General features: G+C 54.6%; 1 protein-coding gene and 1 long non-coding RNA gene across 4 annotated transcripts in view; one reads left to right on the top strand and one right to left on the bottom strand.

Moving 5' to 3' along the window:
* The window catches only part of LOC116424901 (uncharacterized), a 54,981-nt gene that overhangs the window by 13,972 nt on the left and 15,941 nt on the right, over nt 1–25,068 (bottom strand). Inside the window, exons 1-2 of one of the 3 annotated variants that reach the window (XR_012998535.1) lie at nt 5,201–5,472; nt 3,611–3,708 (exon numbers count right to left, since the gene is read on the bottom strand). This is a non-coding gene — a long non-coding RNA (uncharacterized LOC116424901). Of the gene's footprint in view, nt 1–3,610; nt 3,709–5,200; nt 5,473–16,606; nt 17,119–17,349; nt 17,390–25,068 lie in introns of those variants that run through there. The other 2 variants (XR_004234579.2, XR_012998536.1) reach the window with 2 other exon arrangements.
* Nucleotides 1,038–24,957, top strand: LOC116424899 (BMP and activin membrane-bound inhibitor homolog). The gene is made up of 3 exons (XM_031971885.2): nt 1,038–1,690; nt 23,473–23,745; nt 24,100–24,957. Exons 1-3 carry the CDS (start codon nt 1,555–1,557, stop codon nt 24,351–24,353), a joined length of 663 nt encoding a protein of 220 aa, XP_031827745.1. The 5' UTR covers nt 1,038–1,554; the 3' UTR covers nt 24,354–24,957.

The following is a 25,068-nucleotide window of genomic DNA, read 5'->3' as shown; positions in this document are numbered from 1 at the left end:
CCGCCTCTTCGCGTCGTCCCTCTTCCGTTCGGGACTCTTTCTCTCGAGCACGCTCGCGCGCGTTGCCAACTGACACAGCTAGAGCATCGTGTGTCCGTACGTGCATTTCGGTGGGCGCGTGAGCGCGCGTGCAGGCGTGCGTTCGCACAGACGCTCACCAACATCGACGCAACGTCGTGGCGTCTCTGCCTCGGGGCTCAGGCGCCACTGTCTCCCTTCTCCCTGTCCCTCGTTTCCCTCGCCGACCGGCCATTTCCCGGCGTCGATCCGCGCCACTCAACCTTTTACCAACACACCAGAGAGAGAGAGAGAGAGAGAGAGAGAGTCCACCACCCGGCCTGCCCGCATACATGCTACGTTCTGGTACAGTGGCAGCCGTTAACGCAAGTGGCACACCACGGGCCATGTGTGTGCTCTTGATCCTCCTAACCGATCGAATTGGTTCGATGACGATCCTATGAAGATCGATGATGGCACCGAACACGAGCACGGAATAGTAGGTTCGGATCTTACGGGGGGACCTCGTAGATCCCGGCCGAGAATCGTGCATCGAAAGCACAGACTCTCGCTTATGGATACCAAATGTGCTCCAGAAAAGCTGGGTATCGCTGGGAGCTGCTTTTCAGTCGACTCTCGATCGAGGTTCTGTCTGTTTTCGCTTCTGTACGGTTCTTAAGCTTTCCGTGGATCCTGGGCATTCGGTTTTAGTTCTCGATGCGTGGATGTACTTATCCGCTGTTATAAGTATTCCCATGTTGAAACTGTTCGAAGAAACGATTGTTCGGTATCTATTGTGAATTCATGTTTAGATGTCAGCTGAAACTGACGATAACGAACGCGACGAGATTCTAATACGTTGCTCCGCGTTTCTCCGTTTTCCCCGCGACAGCGCGATCGCGCTACATCGGATCGGATCGGGTCGCGTATAATTGGAATTCGGGTCGACGGAGGCCGATAAAAATCGATGCCCGATATCGTTGAAGTAACGAGCGGTTCCGCTGGAAACTAGCGGGGACTAGATCGCAGATTAACGGCAGTCGTTGAACGTGCGTATTGTGCGCCGGTTCACGGTGCGTGGTTCACCGACAAGGGGCACACTATCGCAGCCGGAGGCGGGACCCGTTTAAAAACTATCTGGCGGGTGTTCTTCGCCGGGTGCCCCTGGTGCGCGCCAGCCGCTGTGGAGTCGTCCGGCTGCACGGCTGGCGTTTGCTTTTCGAGGCTCCGAAGTGAGTCAGTCAGTCAAGCGTCGACCATCGAAGGGATCGGTCGCGGAGCGTTCCCTCTTGTTCGCCGTCTCGACGATTTCCTTTCGCCACGGATCGTTCCCTGCGCGGATTCGTTATGAATCATTCACCGATCGCGAAAAGGACACACAGATCGTGACCGGTTCCCGGAGTTTCGAACACGAGCGACGTTCGATGGGGTTTCATTGGAATTTCCATTGATCAACCCCCACAGAAGTTACATTACCAACGCGACAGAGGATCCATTGTTTCGAGCCCGATTATACACACAGTGCGTGCGATTATTTCTCATCGACGTTCATCGACAATGTTGTCCAGAGACCTGTTGGCGTTCGCGATGGTGGTGTCCAGCCTGTCGATCGCTGTCGGCGCATCCGTGGATCTCGACTCGGGCGACTACGAGGTGTTTGGCGACAACGAGGGAAAGTCCGATGACAACAGTGGTAACGTTGCAGTTTCGGGCGCATGATTTCATGGGAAAGCCGGGAGCGCGTCCGACGCGGCGCGGCGCGGCGCGACGCGACGCGACGCGAACCAACGACCGCGTGAACGAGGCCACGTGGGCGGCGAGGGTGCTCGACCGGAATCAATGGGGAAACTCGACCGTTTTCTCGTAGTCGCTAAACCATCTAGACTCTGCTATAGAGAGGTTAGCTTCTCGGGTAACGCCGTTTTCGCGTGAATCTCGATCGTCGCGTTCCTGCACGCCTCGTCGTGTTCGCCGCTCAAGTTTTACTGTTACACGTGGCCTTCGCTGCATAGTAACGTTCCGCGAAGGATGCTCCGCCAGTTACGGTGCATTTTCGTTTTGCTGGCCGTACCGCGACAGGCGACCCGCGATTCTTCCGAGCCGCGCGCATCGGGCTAATTAAGCCCCCGGCGCGCGAGATATTGTCAAAGATCGCGGGCTCGTTTTCTGCTCCGAACGGAAAACCCTTTCCATCGACCTAGATCCGTGCAAGACGGAATCTAGGTCCCTGAGAATCCAGGGAAACCGACGCCGAACTGCATTAGCGAGCAGCGTCGCGTCAACGAGACACGCGACTCGCGATTCGCGATCTTTCCAACGAATATTCGTATCGCAGATTTCGATTTCAGAATGCCGCGACCGCGGAGGGGAATTTCCCGTTCGCCGAAATGTTCGTAGGCACCGCCGCTTTCACCGTAGGTCCCGCGAGTTTCGAAATCCACCGGATATCGCTGAAAACTCCCATTCTTCCGTGGCTAGGCCCTAATCTCTCGAGCGGCAACTGCGATGACCGCGATGTCGCGAGTCCAGATCGATCCGCGGATTAACGATCGCAGAGGCGGCCGATCGACTTGGAAGTTGGTCGGTCTCCCGCGGGCGACCAGTCGGTTAACGAGGGGGGAAACAGCAGAAACGAGAAAAGTTGCGGAGTAGCGAGCGTCGCGACCGCGCGCTCTTCGTCCGGAGCCGATGAAAAATAAAGAATGCCAGATAAGAGCCGAGAGAAGCAGATGCAGACTCGCCGACCGCTACGTCACACGGCGCAGCCACGGTAATTGCAAAATTGTACGTTCTCCGGAACGACGGGAAGAAGAGGAGGAGGTGGAGGAGGAAGAGGCGGCGGGGCGGAGGGGGAGAAAAAGGCATCAACGACGTGTTTAAACTCGTCTGCCGGTTTTTGCCGCGGCCGGTCAGCGCGCGGCGCAATTAAGGACGCGTGCAATTTAAACGTTTTATCGATGCACGTGAGTATTCGTCGATCGTCCAGAGAGGGAAAGAGAGAGAGAGAGAGAGAGAGAGAGGGGAGAAAAGGAAAAAGCTCGAAGATGGATGGGGTTTGTTCGTGGCTCGGGACAGACGAGCCGGCGGTCTCGTTTTCATGGAAACGAGGGAGAGCGGGGGTGGGGCGGGCGAAGGCGGGCGAAGGCGGCCGAGACGGGACCGGACGGAGGGAGGAATCGAGGAAGTCGCGACAGAAATTGAATCCGTTACGTCGCGACCTCGCAGGAACGATAAAATCGTGCGCGGCGAAGGAACGGTTCCCCGGTTACGATCGTCGCCGGCCGAATGATTCACGGATCGATCGATAGATTTACGCGGTCGGCTGGCGCCACCTGGTCGCGAGGAGTCCCGCGGGATCCGGAACACGTTCGAGGCTGGCCCTCGAATTCCGTCGAAAAGCGGCGGCGACGGCGGCGGCGGCGGCGGCGGCGGCGGCGGCGGCGGCGGCGGCGGCGGCGGCGGCGGCGGCGGCGCTTGCGAAATAATAAATATTTAAATTTTGCCGTTCGCACGATACCGAGTTTAGAAAGACGATAAAGTATGCGTCGGGCGCCAGCTAGGCGCGCGGATACCAGAGTACATAATATAATGCCTATGTGCACGATAGGTATACCTTCCGACACGCTTGTCTGCGCGGTCCTCGTTTACAAGTATGCCGCGAGTCTTCGGCGAACACTGGGCTGGCATCGGTGATGTTCGTTGGTCTTCGCTCTATGGAAAAGAGAAAAGAGTCAGCACGTCGTTGCTAGATATCGAGAGCGTTATCTTTTAATGATATTTTATCTCCTTTAACCATTCGAGTAACTCTGCGCGTAATCGCAACGAAAAGTCTGTTGCATTCGCGTTCGTGTTACAGAAATCTTTTCCTCGTTGATATTCGATTGCACTATCGCAGGTGATATCCGCACTTGGGACGAATTTAAACTCGATGCCCGAGGTATTTATCGGTACTCGATTCAATTTGTCCGATCCCTTTCAGAATTCCCGGCCGGCCAGACAGTTTCTATTACTGATACGCTTCGTGTAAACCGAGCCGGGATTCGATTCACGGAACCATTTCACTGGTGTTATAGTTTCTCGGACGCGCGCGGAGCGCATCGCATTCTTCGCTGCAGGAAAAATCTTTTCCCCCCGCTGCGCGGTCGCCGACGCGATGGCCGACGCGATGGCCGACGCGATGGCCGACGGTCGCGGTTGGAGCCGTTAATCCGACGCGTCCGACGAATCTTTCTCGTTCGAGGAAGCTCGTCGTCGGAGAATTTCACGTGCCCGCGGATTAGAAAGTTCCCGCCGCGATTACCCGGATTCCCCGGAATCGGTTGGTCCCGCTGTTAATCGAAGAAAACGCGACCTTAGTTGAAGTCTTAACCCCTGAACTGTCGAGCTCGCCGAGTTACGCCGGTTGCTCGGAAAGTTTCAGCGTTAATGCGATCGCGGCGCGGTTTGCGCAGGCCAGAGTATTGCATTTTCAAAAGGTTCGTTAAAAACTACCTAACGAGCGCGCACGCGCGCGTTCGCCGAGCGTGCTCCGCCGCAGCCTCTTATCTCTCGGCTCCGATACAAACAAGTTACGGAACGGTGATATTTCCCCGATCGGTTCGCGGCTGCCGGCTTGCATATTTATAGAGCGGCCGAGGTCGATTTTACGATATGACTCATTCGTTTCGGATCCCGGCCGAGAGATTGTCAGTTTCGCGTAAGCCGGAATCGCCGATGGCAGCGTGGGTGGATTGACCCATCGTTTTTTAATTCAGACGACGGTACACTGTTATCTAGGTTCTCGTACTACTATGAATCTTTGTCAATTCGGAAGCGCGAACGATCGCTGACAACGTTAGTGGTCAACGCGTCTTCGTAGCAGCCGATCGTTTACACGGTAGGCAAGGAACACGGAGCAGACGTTCCATTTGCCATAGACGAATGCATAAACACCCGCGGTGTCGGACGATAAGCGATATAACGTTTATAACTCGAAAAATGGCTCGCACGCCTAATTGGTCGTGGATGAGACGCGCCGGGCGCGTCTCTGGGAAAAAAGAAATGCGTCGTCGTAAACGTTCCGGAAAAGAGTTCCCATCGTAAAATCGAGAAACGTGGCGCACAGTGGTCCGAAATCGGTAGCGACAAGTTCATTTCTAAGTGGAATATCCTAAAGGGGTACGTCCACGAGTATATCGAAGGGTAGGAGGTTAATCGGGATTACCTGTAAACTTTCAAAAATTACGGCTCGAGAAATCGCTGTCGTTACCCGCGCCGTCTTCGTGTACGGACTTTTGGTTCGATTCCTCGATGTTCCGAGGTTTCGATCAGGTCTGATCATTCGGGACCACTGTGCGGCGCGTCGTCGAAAAATGCGAGCCGATCCGCGTGCGATCCTGCCCACCGGCAAGCGCAGAGTAACGCATGCACGCACACGCGGCCGGTGTGCTTCACGTGTTCGCACTCGGTCGAGTGCAGCAGCTGGTGTTACGTTCGTACACGCGGCGACTGACACGTACACGAGTGGAAGACCGGCGCGGTGGCGCCTGTCGGCCACACGAATGTGCATGCGTGCGTGACGAGTTTATGCCTCTTTGTCTTGCCCGCGTGTGCACGCGTGCACGCGGCCAGGCGAGCGCGCCGCGCGTACACCAACGCTCGTACGAACGCGCGCGCACCTTCCCGTGGTCGACGGAACGGGAGTGTGTGGGTGATCTCGTTTCGATTCGAGGTAAAGGGCAGGAACCACGCGAATTCTCGCCTCTTGTCGAAGAGACGTGATCTCGTACCGCGGTGCCCTGCTCTTCGCGCGGATATCCAGGCGTCTTTTGAAAGTTGTCTTTCAGAAGATCGCTCGGCTATTGGGAAACTGCAGCGAAAACTGGCAAGAGAGAGGAAACGGAGACACCCGCGGCTCACCGCGACAACTCCGAATTGCACCGCCTTTCGTCTCTTTCTGGTCGAGGATCCCGCAAAGGTCTCGCGGCTATCTCGCGTTTCGTTTCATATCTCGTATACGGAAGCGACGGTTGTCGCGCATCGGATATTGTTACGTGCATCGTGTCGCTGGTATACGCGCGTGCACGCCATCCTGTGGCGCAGCGAGTTAAGACATTTTTCTTGGCGCCCTCGCGCTCCATACACGCCACCCACGTGTCCCCGCTATCTGCACCCGAATCGGGGCCCGCCGTGTTATTTACGGCCGCCTCGCCGCCATTCGGTATCGGATACTTGAATTAAATTCGATCGAGTCGCCCCGGCGACCGGTCTCGCTGGGACCGCGAAAAGAAGCTGGGCGAACCGGCGAGAAGAAGAAAAGGAAGAACCGGAGAGCCGGTACACGAGCGTGCTCGCAATTAACGTCGATTCGCTTTAAAAATAACGATCGATTAATTGGGAGCGGCGCGCTTGCGTTTTCGCGACCATAAATCCGTGGAACGTCAACGGGAAAAAGAAAGTTTCATTCGCGGTGGATTTATTTACGGGCCGACGATAATTCAGGCACTTGCTCCCGTCTTTGCCTCCTCCCCCCGGCACCGTTCGGTCAGTCGACTCCTCCATTATTAATTAAGTATAGAGGAACATTAATCAAAGCGGCTGCCTCGCGAGATCCGAAATCGCGAGCGAAGGACAGCGTGCCGAGATACTTTCGCCAGATTGGAGCGAAGCCGTTCCACGGGCGTTCACTTTTCCAGCATCTTGATTAACCCTCGAAGGTTGTACATTTTTACCGAACATTTCTTTGGGCCACTCGCGATAATTTCAGAAACCTTTATTTCGCCGCGAGTGTATCGGTAGTCGGTTGAACGTTCGCCTTGACGGCAGCTTTCAAGTTCCCCGTTCCCTGTGCGCCGAACCTCTTATCCCCAATCGCAGATTCCAGCGAGCACCCGGTGAGCCAGCTAACGCGACGATATTTCGTTATCCGATATATCGATTGTACAGTCGAAGCGCGTGCAGCCCGTCGAAAAAATAGGGAACTCGAGGGACAAATATAACTCGGCTGCTTGGAACGCCGGTCCCGTCCAATCGAACTTGTTGTGATTCAACAATGGTAGCGGTGCACGGTCTTGCTGGCCGAGTCGTTTCAATAATCGCGCCGCGGAACACGCGGGGATTATCCGATGCGCGAACACGCGTGCAGGAAAAACGCAATCGTCGTCGCGACGACCTTCCGCGCGGCAGGATTTTATCGTGACGTATCCCGCAGGCGTGGCCGAAGTTTGCCGGTAGATCACTCGCGGTCACGTAACGCCGCTGTCTTACTGCTCGATCATTTTCCTTTTTCCCCGTGTCATCGACGACCAAAGGCTGGCAATTTTTCGACGAATAAGCTTCATCCGCGAACAATCGTCTAGCTATTCATATAAACTCGATTACATTATATAACGCGTGATAAATCTTATTGCTGTTCCTCGCGCGTTCAACTATCTTGGGGATAAAGACTGTTCGATCGATGCGAAATTTTGGAAATTGACTTTGGTCGGCCTAAACGGCAAAATTGGCCAGCGTGCGACGCGCGCGACGGCGCCAGACGTCCGTAATTCCGGCGTCTCATCAGAAATGCAACGCGCAACGCGCCGGCCTGCGTTTCGATCCGCCGTGGCGCGGCGCGGCGCGGCGCGGAGAAGTCGTCCAGCCTTAGGCCGAACGCACACGGTTGCGAGAAAATACCTCTGCGGCGATTCCATCTTATCCTTCTTCTCGCGAGGCGAAAGGATTTTGCATCTCTGTTGTTTCATCCGAGGAAGCGGTGCTGCGCCGCGATTGATCAAGTCCAATCGATTCCTCCTGTGTTGACGGCGTAATCGCGATTTGCTCGCGATAACAGAGCGCGCCGGTGACGCGAGTCTCGTTCAATTATACCTGGCGCAACGGAGCACCGTTCCGGAAGCTTTCAATCTCCTGGAAACGCGACTCACCCCGTTGCCCGACACTTGTCCGCCCCCCTTTCCCGCGTTTCGTTTCCCTTCTCTCCCGAATCGAAACGCGCGGTTGTTCGCGATGACCGTCAGCAACGAGTCGCTTGAATGTCGGTCACTCGTTTGGGCGCGAGTCGATGCGACGCCGTCGGGGCGTCTACGCGGCCGTTAAGAATGCCGGCGAGCGGTGGCGCCTAAGAAGTCATAATCCTCAAATCGGTCGATCGAAAATGCAAGGCGACGCTCGCGCGGTTGGGTAATGCCGCCGAGAGCCGCGTATAACCGACGTCCGTTCCTCCGTTTCGCTATTTACTATCGACTATCAATCAGTGGCGAGGCTGTACTCGTAGCATTCGAATAGTCGCGAGTGTCAGCAGCTCGCCTATCTAGCCAGCTCGCTCGCACGCGTTATGTTAATTCGGTGCTTCGTATGCGGCATGCATGCGTTCGCCCGGTGCAACCGGAGATGCGTCGAATTCAAATGAACAAGCCCTGCCGCGGTTCTGCGAGGACTCGGCTCGCTTCTCCGGTTCGTTGGCTTTTCTGTTCGGTGTTGTTCGCCGATCGATCGCTCGCCAACGCCGGTAACGACGATTACCAGAGAAAAACCGAGAAAAAAGAAGAGAGGAACGCAAACGATTCGATTCGCGCGGGCATCGGACCGTTTAATTGTACCCGATCGCCGGCCGCCGAGTATTAGAAGCAATTGTCAGGTAATTGGAAACGCGGCGCGTTGTTCCGTTAACCTCCCGTTTCCCGGCATAATCGCGAGAATGTTTTGTTTCCTGTAGGCAGGCCGCGCGTATCGTTTGCCGAGATAACGCGAGCTATTCGAACGACTGACTCACGTTTACACAGCGATACCGCCGTTTACGTGCGCGTCGTGGTTTAATATTAGCGAGTGGATGGAACCGTAAACGATTCTCGCCGCGATACGGATGTTTGTTCGGCGAGCGTTCGTCGCGCGCGCATCCTGGCCCGTCGCATCCTCGTTCCACGGCCGCTTGACCTACAATTAATAAAGGAAAGGACGGCGGATAGGTTTTTCTGGAAAGCCCGCGCGGTTCAACGTGGAACCGATCGTTCGCATCGCTGGATAACGCCACGCGTTGCAGGCGGATCGAGATCGGTTTCCTGCCACGCGGATCGCCGGCAGCGTCGCGACCACGTGCTTCCGACACTCCAGATGATCGGCATTAACGGGCACCCTCGTTCCCGATCAATTAGCCACGCTTCAAGCTTCCTCCTTCGGTATGAGGCGGTTTTTGCCGGCATCGGACGCGCGTGATTGCTCTCCTGGCGAATGATAGTCCTCGCGGAATCGCGATCAGTCTCCGGAGGCTGGCCGTTTGCTCCATTTCCATAAAGGGGGACCTTATTTCCTGCTAATTGCTCGAAGAAGCTGTTACCGAGTTGCCACTTGGAGATCCGCGTTCGATCTCTGCGACTGTTGTCTCGGTCGGTTCTCGTTCGTTGAAAATGTTCAATGCGTTTTTATCGTCGGACGACGTATCGCGACTCCGTTTTATCGTCCACGCGCGATCGGCATTTTCTTTTCTCGAGCGATTTCCTGCCCAATTACGAGCGATGGAGGGCGCGTGTAGCTCGTGGCTACAATTTTCTCGACTGTCGGAACGGTGCGCCACCGGCGTCCCAGTTGCATCGTTAGGACCTGCCACGGAACGCGAACCGGTTGCCCAACGTACCCCGACGCTCGCGGTTCCAGTCGGCGTCCAATTCGTCGTCCAATTCGCCGGCCAGGTCGCCGTCCAAGTCGCTAGTCCATATTCATCGGTCCGAGTATCGAGGTCGATCTTAATACGATCGATTTCCAATTACGTATTCCGCAGCAGTTGGCGCGGCATTCGGTTACGACGTATCTCTTTCCGTTCCTTCTCTCGGCGATAATGACGACGATCGGTGCGCAGCCCCTCCCGACCGTTCGTTATTTCGGATAATCGGCGGCATCGATACTAGTAGAAATCGCCGATGAAAAACTGATGGCCAGACGAGCCCCGGTTTCGCGGGGCAGCATTAAATCGGCCCAATTAACTTGGTCCCATCGGAAGAGTATTATTATAAGGGGCGTTCTTTATTTCTTAATTAACGCATTTGCTCGCGGACTCGCCGATAGCGATCGGGAGATAATAGCAGATATATATAAAAAAGTAGCGGTTGCTCGGTGGAACGCTCGTCGCGATACGATCGGAACACGTACGATCCGCATTGCTGGGTAATTATTCAAATGAACCGTGCGCGAGCGAGAGCGCGGCCGAGTTTTTGTAATGGCGGAAATTACAGGAAACGGAGCGACGTTCGCTTCGCGAAACCGTTCGGCGCGGCCAGCCGGTCCACCGGGTCTCCCCGAACGGAATTCCTTGGACGTTCGAGATTATTCGGCGGGTTCGTAATTCGTCTCGGTTAAACCGCGCGCGGTTGTCCCGAGTTTTTACGGGTGCCCGACAGTAGCGAGATCCGACGTTAGTTCCACCCGAGTCGCGGATCGCCGATTGCATAATCAAGATATAATCCCATCGCGATTGAGCAATTATCGCGCTACGCGACCGTTCAGCCTCGCCGGCCGCAGTTTTTTCTTAGAGGCGAACGAGCGCATTAGCTATGCTTAATAGTGCATTCCTACCACGCTGTAATTACAATGAGGCTCTATATATAGTCGACGCCGTGACAGATTTCCGGAATCAATGTCAACGATTCCAAGGAGACCTCTCTATAAATACCCTTTCGAGAATCTACGTGCGCGCATTGTCGCGGCCGGAAAAGGAAAATTCGATTTCGTCCCTGTGGGTCGCGAAAACGGTCGTTTCAGTTGGCCTGGTCGTTTTGTACGGAAGCTGTTCGTCACGGAACAGCTATTATTACGTCGGCGACTCTGTCGATCCGAGCGTCGATATCGACTGTTGGAAGATACCGTGGACATGTCGCGACACTGGAAAATCACCGGCCAATTCAATCGATGCGTTCGAGGCACGCCACCTCGATCCTTCTTCCCGTTATATTCCACTCTCGCGACGAAACGAGTCCCGCTCCGTCCGAGGGGCGGTCCCGTAACAGAAAATCCCCCATAACGAAATCCTCGGGCGGCGCAATTTTCTCGGATGCGGCAACGACCGTGGAAGCATCACGCTTACCACGAACGACAGGTTAATTAAGCGGCGTTAACGAGCAAATAGGAAAAACGCGTTATCCGGCGGGCATCGGCTCGAACAATCGTCGGCGGAGCGTTTTCCAGCCGGCGCTACAAGGAGATCCGGCGAGCGCCGGCCTCTTGTCCGACGATTATCCAGAGATTCCAGGCGATTCGCGGAAAAGACGGCTCGTCGTGTATTCACCTGGCCGAGGCGCGCGGCCGGCGGCCGGCGGCCGTGGCGATGGGGAGGAAGAAAACGCTTGGAAAAATCACCGGCCGGCTCTCTCCCCGATGCCACTCGTTCGCTCGCGCACGCACGTAACCGCCTTAACATACGTGCCGTGCGAAACAAATTGCCGGGAGGACGGGAGGACGCACGCATGGGGAACGCGAAATTATCACGATAGGTGAACCGTGGTCGCTTTCGTTTTTCGCTCGTCGGCGATTAGCCCGATTCCTTTTACCACGGCTGCATTAAACTCGTGCAATCAAACGAATCACCGTGCCGACGGACTCGACGCTAGAATTACCGGGCGAATCAAAATGATCCATCTTGGAGTTTTGCCAATCCCATCTTTGACAATTGTCGAAAAGATAAATCAGCTTTCTTGACGAGTCGTTTGGTAAATTGCGGTTTGGCTGCTGGGTAATTCTAGCGTTATTACCTTCAGGAAATCGTTACATACGTTCTTCGAAGCGTCTGCACAGTGATTTTCAGACGTTTCGTCCTATAGACCCGCCGCCTTATTCTTTCTTTTTTTATTTGCCTCTTTTTATTTCTCTTCTACCCCGTCTGATCGTCATTGTACGTTTACCCTTGTCACTCCCGTTCCGTTCCGTTCCGTTCCGTTATCGTCATCGTTCGCCACGATGGCAGCCGATTAACGGCCGTGGCCGCGCGTTTTCCGTCGCTTTCACCGGCCGCTCGGAGTTGGGTTGCGCACCGGGATAACTGCCGGTAGGCGATATGCCGCTTAAATCACGTGTTTACTGGCTACCGGCACAATTAGACGCACGCGTAACCGGCAATTTGCCCGCAGTTCTCGCAACGTTTTCCAATTGTTCCAATTGATCGGCGAGGCCCCGCGACACGGTCCGGTGCCCGCCGATTCCGAAGGAAACGCACGGTTTATCGCGAACGCCGGCGTGCTCCGTCAGCTGGACACGCGTGTAATTACCTGCCGCGGCAAATATGGAGGCGGGTCGTGCGCTCGACGCGATATCGAAAATATCGGGTATAGAACTGTATACCGGGGGACGCGATATTCACTCGGGGCACTGTTCAACCCTTCGTGGACGAGGAACCGTTTAAGGTAGCCAAAGTGTTCGCCGACCGAAGCTGAATAATTTCTAATAAAAAAACTCTCCAGTCCAAAGAATTGCAAGTACCAAAGTGATATTTCCGAACGTGGCGATATTCCTGTTCAAAGGGATAATTGACTCGAGTTCACCTGCGGATCGCGTCAGCGTAACCGAAGATGCTCGAGGTCGGGATCCCCGGTAGGAAGCATGAAATCCGAGAAAGAGAGAGAGGGAGAGGTCTCGCTTCCCTCTTCGCTGCGAACAGCCAGAGAGGACCTGTTCCGAGCGATTGAGCTGCACTTCCTTCGGGGTGGCCGGCCGTCCGCTTTGTTCCCGTCGGTAAATCATCGGACGTTCCGGGCAACGGGATTTCGGTGCCCTGCTGGTTAACTGATCGTGGCGATACCTTTGGGAACCGATTTCAGGCTATTTCCAGGTTACGACGAGATTGATCGACGGATGTTCCAACGCCAGGCTAGTTTGCGCAAGACATCCGTGCTACTGTTTGCGCACGCGAGTGTAATGGCTGGAAGAACATCGTTGTCGTCGCCGTTGCTCGATTGCCGGTGAGCTCGGCGAGCGAGGAACAAAGACACGCGTGGACTCGTTATTCCGCGGCGCGTGACAAGCTCTCGACGGAGTTTACTTTAGCCGGGTGCCGCCGTGAAATTCCAGGTATCGGTATTCCCGTGGTTCGCGACGCGATCCACGACGCGATCCACGACACGATCCACGACGCGCACGATCTTCAAACGAGCCTCCTCACGGACGAGGATCACGTCCCGATCGTTCTCCCCGCGTCGCTACGACCAAGACACACCGACCAGACAGAGAGCGTTCCGCTCGTTCGTTCGACGCGATTCATTTCGACCAATTACTCCGTTGACTCTGCTCGTTGAAAAATCGGGCGCAGTGATGATCAAAGGTGCCCCTTACGCCGAGGCGGGGCGAAACGGGGCCAAGCATTATCATAAAAGGTCCGCGGTCCACGCATGTAATTTGAAGTAATTTGGCAATTGCATATAATTGGCGAGGATGCCTTTTACTCGGGGATATCCGCGCCGCGGCCATGCATCCGAGTTAAGTAGGGCTAATCACTGGTTCGCCTCTCTCCGAAACATGAAGAGCCTGCCTTCTAGCGCCGAAATACCGAGGCCGGGGTTCGTACCGGCGCACAGGGGCACGGGATGGGACCGGGGCCAGAGCGCAGCCTCTAAAACACATATATACCTGGACCCTCGGGAACGCCGGGACCCAGAGGGACCCACCTACTTCTCGGAAATAAGGGCCTCCGACGTCCCTATTGTTCTTGCTAATTGCCACCCCGCGCAACCACCCTGCGCCTTTGCTCGGCCCGCTGCGCGTTGCGCGTTGCGCGTTGCGCGTTGTCTACGGCCCCTCTTCTTTAATGGGCAGGTACTCCGGGGATGATGGTTACAGGTCCCAACGCAAATACCGGGTTTCGCTACTCGTACCCTTTGTGGGCCCAAGATTGCCCGAAACCCGGAGATACCGTTCACCGAGGACAATTTCAACGTTCCTTGCCGCGTTCGATCAGGAGAAATCTCTGGAGCGACGCGCAACAAGTGTTTGCTACAGTTTTATTTGTCGCGCGGCCTCGCGGTTTCCTCGACTCCCCGAGATTTTCGCCTCGCGAGCACACTTTGTCCCGATTTCATTGCGATACCGCGTGATTCACGGCTGTTCGCGCGTTCCCCGCTTCAGCTATAAATTTCTCGGATCGCGGCTCGAGATACAAGCGATAAAATTAGTAGCCGCCGATGGCGAGGCGAATGAAATCGCCGGTTAAAACTTTCTCTCGTTTAATTGACTCCCCGCACCGATCCCTGTAATCGCGCGTACAAAGCCGGCTTCCGTCATGTTCGGCGATCGTATCGTTGATTTACAGCATCGATCCACACCCGTGCGCCGTCGGTGCGATACAGATTTATCCTCCGGCTGATTTATCTTTGTTACAGCGGTGATACGGCGACCGGTGTCCGGTAGCTCCAGATCGCGAATCGAAGGGGAAGATAAGTGGAGCAGCGTAGCGACAATCACTGAAACCCGAGCGATTTTTCCCCCTTTTCCCTCCGCCAAAGAGGTTCGAAGGAACCTCGTAAGCTTTTACGAGCCAATAACCGCGGAATTTTAGCCGAGTTTTCGAAATCCTTCCAACTTTCGGGACAACAAACACATAAAGCCCGGCGTATTGATATTTCCGTCGACGAATTCCCGGGAAAATACCACGCGTGGTTCGGGTACCGACGCGAAAGGGATTTTCCTATATCGTTTCGTTGGGTTTGAAGAGGGTTCTTCGCAGCGGTAGGGTTGTGACGCAACGGTAGCCGATAATCAGTAGTAAAAGCGCATCCGGCGAACGTTGCGTCACCTGGAGAATCGGCGGGCCTCGGGCCCCGGGCCCCGGGCCCCGGGCGAAATTGATTCGGCTCGTGTCACCGTCAATAAAGAACTTAACTGGCCCTTCTTCGTCTCCGCGGAATCCGGTCGGGCTCCCTGCGCTCGGGGGAAGAGCAAAGGACTGCGGCGAGCACGAAAAGCAAAAGTTTTATTGAGCCCGGGTTCCCGGCCTGCGATCCGGCCGTAGGCAGCCGGGGAAGGGAGAAAAACCGGCCCATTATGCGGGTGCACTTGTCGTCCGTTCGGCGAAACGCTTTGCATCGTTGCGTCCACCGTAGAAATTGCTTCGTCCTGCTGCCCCGCTGGTTCGTATTTTATGCTCGTGCACGCGCTCTAACGTTCCATATCCCGGACGAAATGTGTTCACGATAGAATATGGTCGTTTTAACTGGTTGTCCGAGTGATTTCTTGCATCCTAAACAGCCATGAGCGGCCCATATGAGCGTACGGTTGAAACGAGGCGAGTGAATTAAGGAGGAATAAAAACGATCCGGAACGATTTATCCGAGCAATATTCAAATGAAGCTGGATGGCACTCCGAGTGGAACAAGCGGAAGGTATCGTTCGGCTGGAAGGAAACGGGTTTCGTGACGAGCCCTCGCCGAAACTCGATAAGCGAATCCCGCGATTGACTTTAATAACCATCACCGTGATGCTGACACGGTGATTTCGATCTACCCGCGCGACCGGCCTCTCGACGCGAAAACGCTTGGTAAGGAAATTAATTTCGTTCTTGTTACAGCGCGTGGTGGCGGGGCAAAGAAACCGAGGAATTCCCTATCGGGAGTAGCTCCTTTTCCAATTCTCCTTTTTTCGTTGCGCGGCAATTTCGCTGCGAATTCTCGGCAGGAGAAGAAGTTTAATCGGTGCCTTGTTCTTGGCCAGTCATCCTCCTTAAAAAGGAGAAAGGGAGGACGCCTTGGGGCCCATTAAACGGATGCACTGTTGTCTTTCACGATTATATATAACGCCGCCGTCTCGCGCGCTCGGACGCAACTTGTTCAGCCGTTCGAGCGCGCCTTGATAAACCGAGACGGCCGAAATATTCACCGCGGCAATGAAACCTATCCGAGACCTCCTGGAGAGCGACACGGGGCCGTGTTTCGCAGCGAGTCAATGAAGAATCGACTAAATTCGTGCGGTATCCGGTCCCCCGGTTTAATGGGGATCATTAGTTAGAGCTTTTATCGGACGTCTGTCCACCGGGCCCGATCCGAGCGCGCTCTATCCCTAATGAAATATCTCCGTCCGGCAAAGAATTGGTATTCATATCGAATTTAACGAGCCAATTAGCTCGCTCTCTTCTATCCACGACAATTAGTAAAACGTCCGTCTCGTTGGTCCCACCGAGCGCGTGTTCATTAAGGGATCCGTTCGAGTGACTTCGCAACCCGATCACCGTGGAAGTTTCTCTTTCAATTAGAGAATTCTCTTGAAACGTATACGCCGCTCGTATAGTTCCGGGGCCCCGGTTGGCTCCAGCTGTTACTCCGAAATGTGTTTGCTCGATCGGAGATACGCGATGGGACCCAATAAAAGGCCCGGCGAAATTTGTTCGCGATCCAATCCCGACGATCGCGCATCCCCGGCGTAACCTCCTAGCCGAGCATCGATCCGACGCGAGCCGCGTATTCGAATGCCGTGGCCGGCGGCACGCTTGGCCAAAGTTTCTCACGAATCTCTCGAGGAACTCTGCCCGAGGACCGGTCTGCCCCGTGTGCTCTCTCCTCTTTCTTCCTTCGGCTCCTCCTCTTCCTCCTCCTCTTCCTCCTCCTCTTCCTCCTCCTCTTCCTCCTCCTCCCCCTTTCCCTCCTCCTCCACCTCCTCCTCGCCCTTCTCCGACTCTACTCCTACTCCTACTTCGTGGTTCTCTTCATCGTCCCGCGACCACTCCTTTCGGCTTCGGCGTCGATGAGGAAACCGTTCGAGTCCTTTTTGTTCTTCTGCATAACTCGCGGCCACGCCGGGAACAGGTGTCCCGCGGTGGCCCGCAGGACGTGACTCGCTTCAGGACCCTTTTTCCAACTTATACAACGAAACGTTTATCATTCCCGCCGCTACCTCATCCTCCCACCCCTACCACGTTCGTGTCCGATTTCGATCAGCGAATCCTCCGTCCACGGTGGCAAGTGGTCCCCGTTCTGACGTCTATTTAGGCGCGGTTTTTAACCTGCCAACCCTGGCAGACGAGCAAACTCGTCGGCTTTAGAAAGTTCCTATCGCCGTTCCGTGTTTTCTCTTTTCCATCGTTGGATCGCTCGAGATAATTGTATTAATATTACTCGGGTTTATCGTGGGACATCTCGTTTGTAGCTGTTGTTATTCGTTGAAATTGAGCCCGTGTTATCCCTGCTAAAGAAATCAGAATGTTAGTAAGGCACGCGACGGGCACGACGACTACAGAAACATCGCACTCGCGTTCCGGAGCCTCCGGACAAGGTGTTTCCGACTTTGCACGAGTTATCTCGGCCCTTATGCAAATTTATTCCGAACATTCGTTTCCAATCAAGGTGAAAGTTTAGAGCGCTGGCAGACCTCGTATAGTAATTTTCAATACACGTTTCATTTCAGCACACTCACCCTTCGATCGCATCTTCGCGCGATCCAACGTCAAGAAATTCTGCAATAAAATTACAATTGCTCGTTACAAAGAATTCGTAGAGCACCGTTATTTGAAAATATTTCAAACTATTCTCTTCGGCGAAGAAAAGAAATTTCAACCGAGAATAATTTCGAAAGCTCTAAATCCATTCGCACGTAACATCGCGTCCGAATGTTAATTGAATCGACCTGTCGGCTTCCTTCGGGCCGAGTTCGCGTTGTTTGCACAAGGATGCTTCTGGCTTTCGTTCCGGGTGCGATTCATCATCGGAAGGGTTAATCGGGTCGCGGCGGAGGCCCGGTTTCGGTTCAACGACTCAAGGATCCGGCGTAGCGTGGAAGGATCCAGCGCGAACCGCAACGTCTCCCATTATCGAGCAGCAATCGTTTGCTCAACAGGTCGATCGATCTATTTTATGCGTCAGAGAAGAATGCCAGCGTCATCTGTTCCCATTTCATTTTCGATGCTGACGTGCTATTCGTCGACACGGGTAACCAATCAAGACTACAGACGAAACTTGTTTAAAAGTTGAAATTCTTGTTCGAGACTCGTAATACAGCAACGCGAGCTACACGCGAGCCTCGTCGGGATTGTGAAACGACCGCCTCGCTTGCTCGCGCAGGAGCCCAGTTTCCAGTGAGTTCGTCATCTCTGCGACCATCGTAATCCTCGGTGGTTGTCCTAACGCTTTTTCCCGCGACCGGCGCTCTCTCGCCGGCGAAACCGATTCGAAAACTCTCTCGACGGCGCGGCGGCGGACTCGCGTCCCGTGAAATTCAACGCGGCGGCTGGTGGCCGTCGCGTCGCGACACACGGCCACCAACGCGCTTTCCGTCGCGACGGAATACTAATTACGGCAATTCAGAACGCTGGACGTTGCTAATTAGAAATTAAGATAGCCGAGTCGCCGCGCTGTTTTACAATTGCCCCGTGACGCGGTCGACAGAATGAACAATTAAGCCCGCCGCTGTGTCGAAACTTTCTCTCCCTCCCAGCTAGACCGATTTTGACCTCGGGGTAAGGAACCTGGGACACGCGAGCACCGCGGCGAATCGAGTCCTCTACAAACTCGGATCCGCACTTTGCCAGAGTTTTCTATTTAAACGACCATCCTTTTTCCTTCTTCCTTCTTCCTTCTTCCTTCGTCCTAACGCGAGTACTGTCCCGACAACATCTCTTCACGGCGTTATGATTTAAACCTTCAGTTTTTGCCGATCCTCTCTCTCTCTCTCTCTCTCTCTCCAAGCCCGGGGCGCTGCGTTTAAAGTATCTAACGGACAAGACAGCCCTACCTTCTCCCCTCGGGGGATGAGAAATTATGCTCGGAATCGACGAGGTCCAAGGGGGAATAAATTCCGCGACGATTAAAGCTAAACGAATGGTCGGTCAGCGGCACGATAATCGTCGCCGGTTGTACGCGCCCGAACCGCTAATTGTCGTTACACAACGCGCGTCCGAGCGTCGTCCCTATTAATTAGAAAATCCGATATTCAACGCTATCGAACGTTCGGCTCGCTCGCCTGGTAATTGGCCGGCGGTAATGTCATTAGCACCGCGGAGGTCCGCGCGCGGCAGTTCCCTGTTCCATCGGGACGAAATAAAATTCTCGCGATTCAAATGGACGCGACACGCACGCGTACACCGACGTTCGAGAGCCGTTCACAGCTTGTTACGCAATGTACGTGCATTAACGGACACACTCGAGGGAACCGAGAGAAACTCATTAGTTTCATCATCCCCGGACGATGTGGTGTGTGCACGCTCGCTCGCGCGGCCCCGCGAGCGGTACGCCGCGCACGTATACACGCTCCGAGCGGCGCGGGTCGTCGCTCTTCTAATTGCATATACAACGGGCCTCGTTCAAATCAAGTTTCCGTCGAGCACGGCTTTCTATCCTCGGGCGTGCTGCTCCGGCCCCGACAAAACCCGACGGCTCGCCGACGAATCGCGCGGAAGAGTCGCGTTTTCAACGCCCCTCGTTACCGGTAGAGTACACCGCCGCTCGGATTATCCGATTTAATTAGCAGACTAACGGTCCAGGTGGACGGAGGCTGTGCAAGAGATTCTTCGAGGCGACGAATCTGTGAACCCTTCGAGAGGAGGTTCCCTGCGATGTGGGGAAACATCGAGTCCAGGGGTTGTTGCCTTTGGAAAGAAATCCGTGACCGAGTTCCTCCGCGGAGAGCTTCGATCCGCGTTCAAAGCCCGTGGTTACCGCTCCGAGGCGTAACGATCGAATTTAACGGGAAACGACGGGGTTCCGCGAGGAGGTCGAGCCGCGGGCTTCGATTAGCCTCTAAACGAACCGCCGCCGGGAGAACCGATTAATTAGTTAATTATGATCGAAGGAGAAACGCTGGTCGGATTTTCAAGCACGGTCCGCATAAATGAATATCTAATCCCGGATAAGTGACGGATATCGGGCGAAACCCTTCTCGCGTCAGCCTCGATGCTAGCCGAACGAATAAACAAGCTTATCGATAAGCTACAAGCAGCGCAGCACGTGTATCTCGTTAGATGTATCCGATGTCTCGACGGAGCACATACATACGGTATATCTAACGTCGGTGAGTTAAAGGTTAAGCTGCCGGTCGGCGGCGCGTTCCGCGTGCGCCGTTGGTACGCTACGCTGGAACCTTTTATCAGGGAGATACGGTACGGGGAATTCGGCTAGGATGATCCGACGGGTCCCGAAGAAATTGGACAGCTTTACGAGCGCAAAACATAGCGGACGGTGGACGTTCGTCAAACGTTCCCGGGCCTGTCTACCTTTTTTGCTAGCGGCGTCGATCCTCTTTATTTTTCATCCTCGATCCCCGAGATCCCCGGCCTCGCTACACGCGTGCAATTTCCATAAATCGGCCGTTACGATCCTGTTCAATCGGAGGAGGAGGAGGAGGAGGAGGTGGTCCTCGTTCTTCAAGCGAGTTTTCCTGATTCCTGCAATTTCCCTAGCGCAATCTTAACAATTCCTTGATCGTTTAATACAACACGAATATATCCCGCCGGTGTTGCTATCTCTCCGACTATTCTACATAATTGTTCGAAATCATTTCCAGTTACCGGTCAAAGTTTCGTCGACTTTGAACATTTCCGGGGAAAATGTATTATTATCGGGACACGGAGAAAAATGATTGTCAGTAGTAGTATCTTTTATGCTCTCGGCCAACTTATGGAATGACCTTCCGAGGGAATGTAACTGTGACCGAAGAAACTAAACCGATCCACGTGATTCCCGAACCGGCGATCGTTTGGCAACCGGGGGAAAAATGTAAAAGGAAGAAACACGAACGATATGGGCGGATTGGCAGGGAGTGGGGTGGGGTGGGGGTGGGGGGCAAGGGGAGGCCGTCGAGAAATAATTAATATGCCACGGACGCATAACGAACGACCCCGCGAAGCAGTCTGTTTGTTTTCGGACGGGTCTTCTTCGGCTCCAGGCATGTCGGCCGTATCTCTCTTTTGCCCGGGCCTTCTCGACCTCCCGCTGCTTCCCCTTTTCCCTTTTTATTTTAAACGCACACGAGGCCCTTCTCCGCAGCTCCTTTTGTCTCTGTCCTTCTCCCTCCGCCTCTCTCCTCGTTCCAGTCGAACCGAGAGCCTGCTTCGGGTCTTTCTCCCCGAAACCTCTCCCGACGAGACAAATTCCTTTCGGAGAAATTTCCGATCCCGCTTGTCATACGTTAACGGAACACGAATATTTCAATTACGTTGGAAGCGACGGAGGCCGCTGAACAATTCAGAGATATACCTTTTTTCTCGGGGTGCAACAAGCGGCTGGAATTTTTGATCCGACCCGATAGAAGAGGAGCCAGAGGAACCGTGTGTGTTCGACTCGTCCTCGAAGCGTTGCGCAACGATGCGGATGCGGATGCGAATTTTCTTGAAAATTCTCCCCGTCGACTGTCCGTCGTAGGGCTCGCGGAGCCGTGCGATCGGCCGGGCGAATACGGCAGCAGCGAAGCACGCAACAGAGGGCCGGCATGCCTCCTCTCCATATATTCTCTCCAGTTTAATCTTTCTTTTGTGACTCGGCTGTTTTAGCGTTTTTTATTCCCCGATGAGCCGGGCTTCGTCGACCAGAGACAGAGAGAAAGGGACCGAGGGCGACGAAGGGAGACGGACAGCGGGAGGGACAGAGAGGGCCAGAGAGATCAAGGGTGCACGCGGCGAGGGGTGGGGCGCGGCAGGGACGGGGAAAGGCTGCGCTGCAGGCTTATTAGCAACAACTCCGAGGAGAAAGAGGAGAATGTAAGAAGGCTCCGTCGGGAGAGAAAGGGTCGTGTAATAGAGGAGGGACGAGGGGTAGACGGAGAGCGAGCACAGTCGCGGATAAAGATGGCTTCGCATTACCATAATAAACAACTGTAGCGCGGTTAATCGTCGCGGGAGGGTTCTTTGTTCGAATTTTTCCCCCCTCGCGGTGCTATATCCAACCGCGGTGATTCAAAGATGGGACAAAGAGCCTCCGTCGCGGGTGCTCATCGGCGAAAGTTAATATTCGGGCAGAGCGAGCGGTTCGATCGGATCGCGGGAAACGGAATTATTTCGTAACGTCGAATTGTCCGTTCGTCGGTTGGTTCGCTCGCGGTCGAAGGTTCGCGGTGGCCTGTGGCGAGCAAAGTAAATTATTCCGTTGACCGTGGGGAGGAGCACGGTCCCGGCCGGAGAGGGTGGGAGGCTGAGAGACAACGAAAGGGGAAGAGTAAAGTCACGGGTAAAGATGGCTCCGCATTATCATAATAAACAAGCGGCGCGATGGTTAGTCACCGCGAACTGCTCCGTGTCTCTTTGTTTATTTCGTGCGGCCCTCATTAACACACCGCGGGGCGGACGGAGAGGAACTCCGCTACGGCCGTGTAATGTATATTTACGCTACGTCAAGCATGGTCCCAGTGTATCGGGCGTGTTTCTCGAGGCGGATTCCTTCCAGACTCTCCAGAGTGGCTCGCGCGAGTCCTGCTGATCTCGAGTGCGTCTCTTTTTCGAAATTTTTCCGGTTCCGCATTTATTTCCAGAGAAATTCCGTTCGGTGAACTCCTGCTCCCGATCGAGCAGGGGTTTATCGTCCTCGAACAATGAGCTTCGCTCCGGGTCCACGCGGATAATCGTCATGGGAAGAGACTGCTCGGCGGCGGTGCCCGGCGATGGTTGCCCGGCGATGGTTGCCCGGCGATGGTTGCCCGGTGATGCTTGCCCGGCCAGGTAAACGAATGCCGGGCCCCTCTGTGTGTATACCTGTTGCGACGCGCAGGGTATAATCTTTTATGACTTTCAGTCGGCTACTCATTAGGGGCGGCCGCCAGCTATCGACGCAGTCGGTGCTTGGGATGCTGGAACCCGGGATGCGAAAACCCCGCTCGTTCGTGGAATTATATTGCGCGTCCCCTCGGACGGCGTTATCGGGGCCGAGCGTATAAATAAAGATGAGTCGTAATCAATTAGCGAGGCGGGTCGCGCGTTGCTGCGCTCCGTATAATTTCGATGATCGAAATGAATCCGCCTGCATGCTAGACGGCGCAACTCGTTCTACCCGGCGCTGCGCTGTTCGCGGACGGAGCTCGCCTGGACCACCCGTGATATCGCGTAGTTAATCGGCATGAGTCATTAATCGTCGATGACGGACCGCGGCTATCGGAACCGACGAGGAATCTTGGCCGATTCTCGGAGTAGCGTATCTCGGGCTCGCGTAATCGTGGCTCCGGTATTATTCCAGTTCCGAGGAGGAATTCTGTCGGCGAATTCGTTCGCTGTCTCGGGGAGTACTCGAAACTTATCGTTGGTAGATAGCTTTTTCGAAAGAGACGTTATAACGGGCCGCTGATACGCGATAAGCCGTTGAATGCGTGCATCCAATTTTATTTTCCTTTCGCTTTATGAACTCGATGCCCTTGCTCGGCTTGTTGGCTCGGCGGCCTGTTCGCTCGGCCTCTTCGCTCGGCCTCTTCGCTCGGCCTCTTCGCTCGGCCGATAAGAGGAGCACGGGCACCGCGCGCCGTCTCCCGGCTCGTTTGCGTTCCACGGTTTATTGTTGACGCGCCGATTACCGGCCCGGTTCAAATTGGATTAATTAACAGCCGACGTCGCGATCTGGTTTACAGATTCCCGGAACGCGAGGGAGGTGAGGTGCTACTGCAACCAACCGGAATGCGTGCCCCAAGGATACATGTGCCGCGGCAGGGGCTGCTTCACGGAGCTGCCTTCGAACGCGGACCCCTCGTTGCTCAGGGTGGAGCACAACGCGTACAGCGGCTGCCTGGACGAGAGCTTCAAGGAGCAACGATGTCCCACGGGATACCTCTGTTGCGAGCAGGATCTCTGCAACCACGTGGACAGCCCAGCCATGAGAAACAGGCTGAACAAGACCCTTCAAGGTTAAACCAGACCGTTTTCTCCTCCACCGCGAGAATAGTAAAAATCGGCGAACGCGACCGGTCCGAGGCGAGCGATTTTCGTGTGCCGCTTGCTCCGTCGTCTGCTCCGGAGGAACGATACGTCGTTAATAGATCCCCTTCTAATTCGATTATTCAAATGTATTCCCCGCGCGCTGATTTCATATACGGCTTCGGCGAAGAGTCCCGGCCGGCTGATTTGAAACAATAGTGAAAGTCGAAGGTTGCGCGAATTTATGAATAACGAAACGTTTTGCATAATTTATACGTCGCGACAGCGCAGCAGCAACGGCAACGACGACAACGGCGTTACTGAAGGAGTTTTGATTGTTACAGTGTTGGTCGGTGACCAGCGACCTTTCCTCAGTCCGGTGCAGCCGATCAATCACGGGGGTCAGTCGGCGGACGGCTGGTTCAAGACCGCGACTATCGCCGTGCCGATTTGCGGTCTAATCGTCCTGCTGATACTAGCCAGCCTCGCCATCAGGCTGCTGCAGCCCGTGCCGACGCAGAGCGACAAGCTCGGGCCCCATCGGATGCCCGACAACGGGCCCCCGCTGCTGGGACCGCCGAAAGTGCCTCTCGTCTGAAAATCCTCTTTTCAGCGATCCAAAGACGTTCTGAAAGTGTTCTAGCCGATAGACGTATATATACATAGTTAAGACTATCTTAGTAGGAAGCTAGCGGGCTCACGATGGCTCCACTTGGCTGTGAATTTTGTGAAAAGATAAAAACCTAGGAAAACACGAGAAAAAAATGGAAACGATACAAGCGACTGCTGTAAATTATGACACTGCGCGTTGTGCATCGCGAGCGCGATCCCTCTCCGCGTCGGGGAGCCGGATTCTACGCGACTCGCGTCGCGCGAGTCGGGAAACAGTGGAATCGCATGATATCACCTTATTATTGTAGCACTGTAAATAGAATTATGTATTTTCTATCGTATTAGACGGTACCGTTTACTTAGGCGACGTAAACCTGTAACCGGCGTGCCACGATTTCGTCGACGCATCGACACTAGCCACGGGATCTAATAAGCGTGATCTAGCAATAAGAGGGAGCCGCGTTGCTCCTTTCCGGCGAGGAGAAACGCGAACGAAGCGAATCGCGCGAGGAACAATAAAAGTCTGATGTCTGTCTCGTTCTCTATTTCCCTTTCCATCTTACTCTCTATCTTGCTTTCTAACTTGCTTTCTTGTTCGTTTCTCTATTTTACTCTTGGAATCGCGTAAGAGCATCTTCTTCCGGAAAATCAATTGTTCTGGTACACACCGACGATGTACTTCTCACACAGTAATCGTATTC

Source organism: Nomia melanderi, chromosome 1 (assembly GCF_051020985.1).
Source record: "Nomia melanderi isolate GNS246 chromosome 1, iyNomMela1, whole genome shotgun sequence".
NCBI classification, from domain to species: Eukaryota; Metazoa; Arthropoda; class Insecta; order Hymenoptera; family Halictidae; genus Nomia; species Nomia melanderi.
The sequence above is the reverse complement of the archived record's forward strand: the minus strand, read 5'-3'. Positions and strand labels throughout refer to the sequence as shown.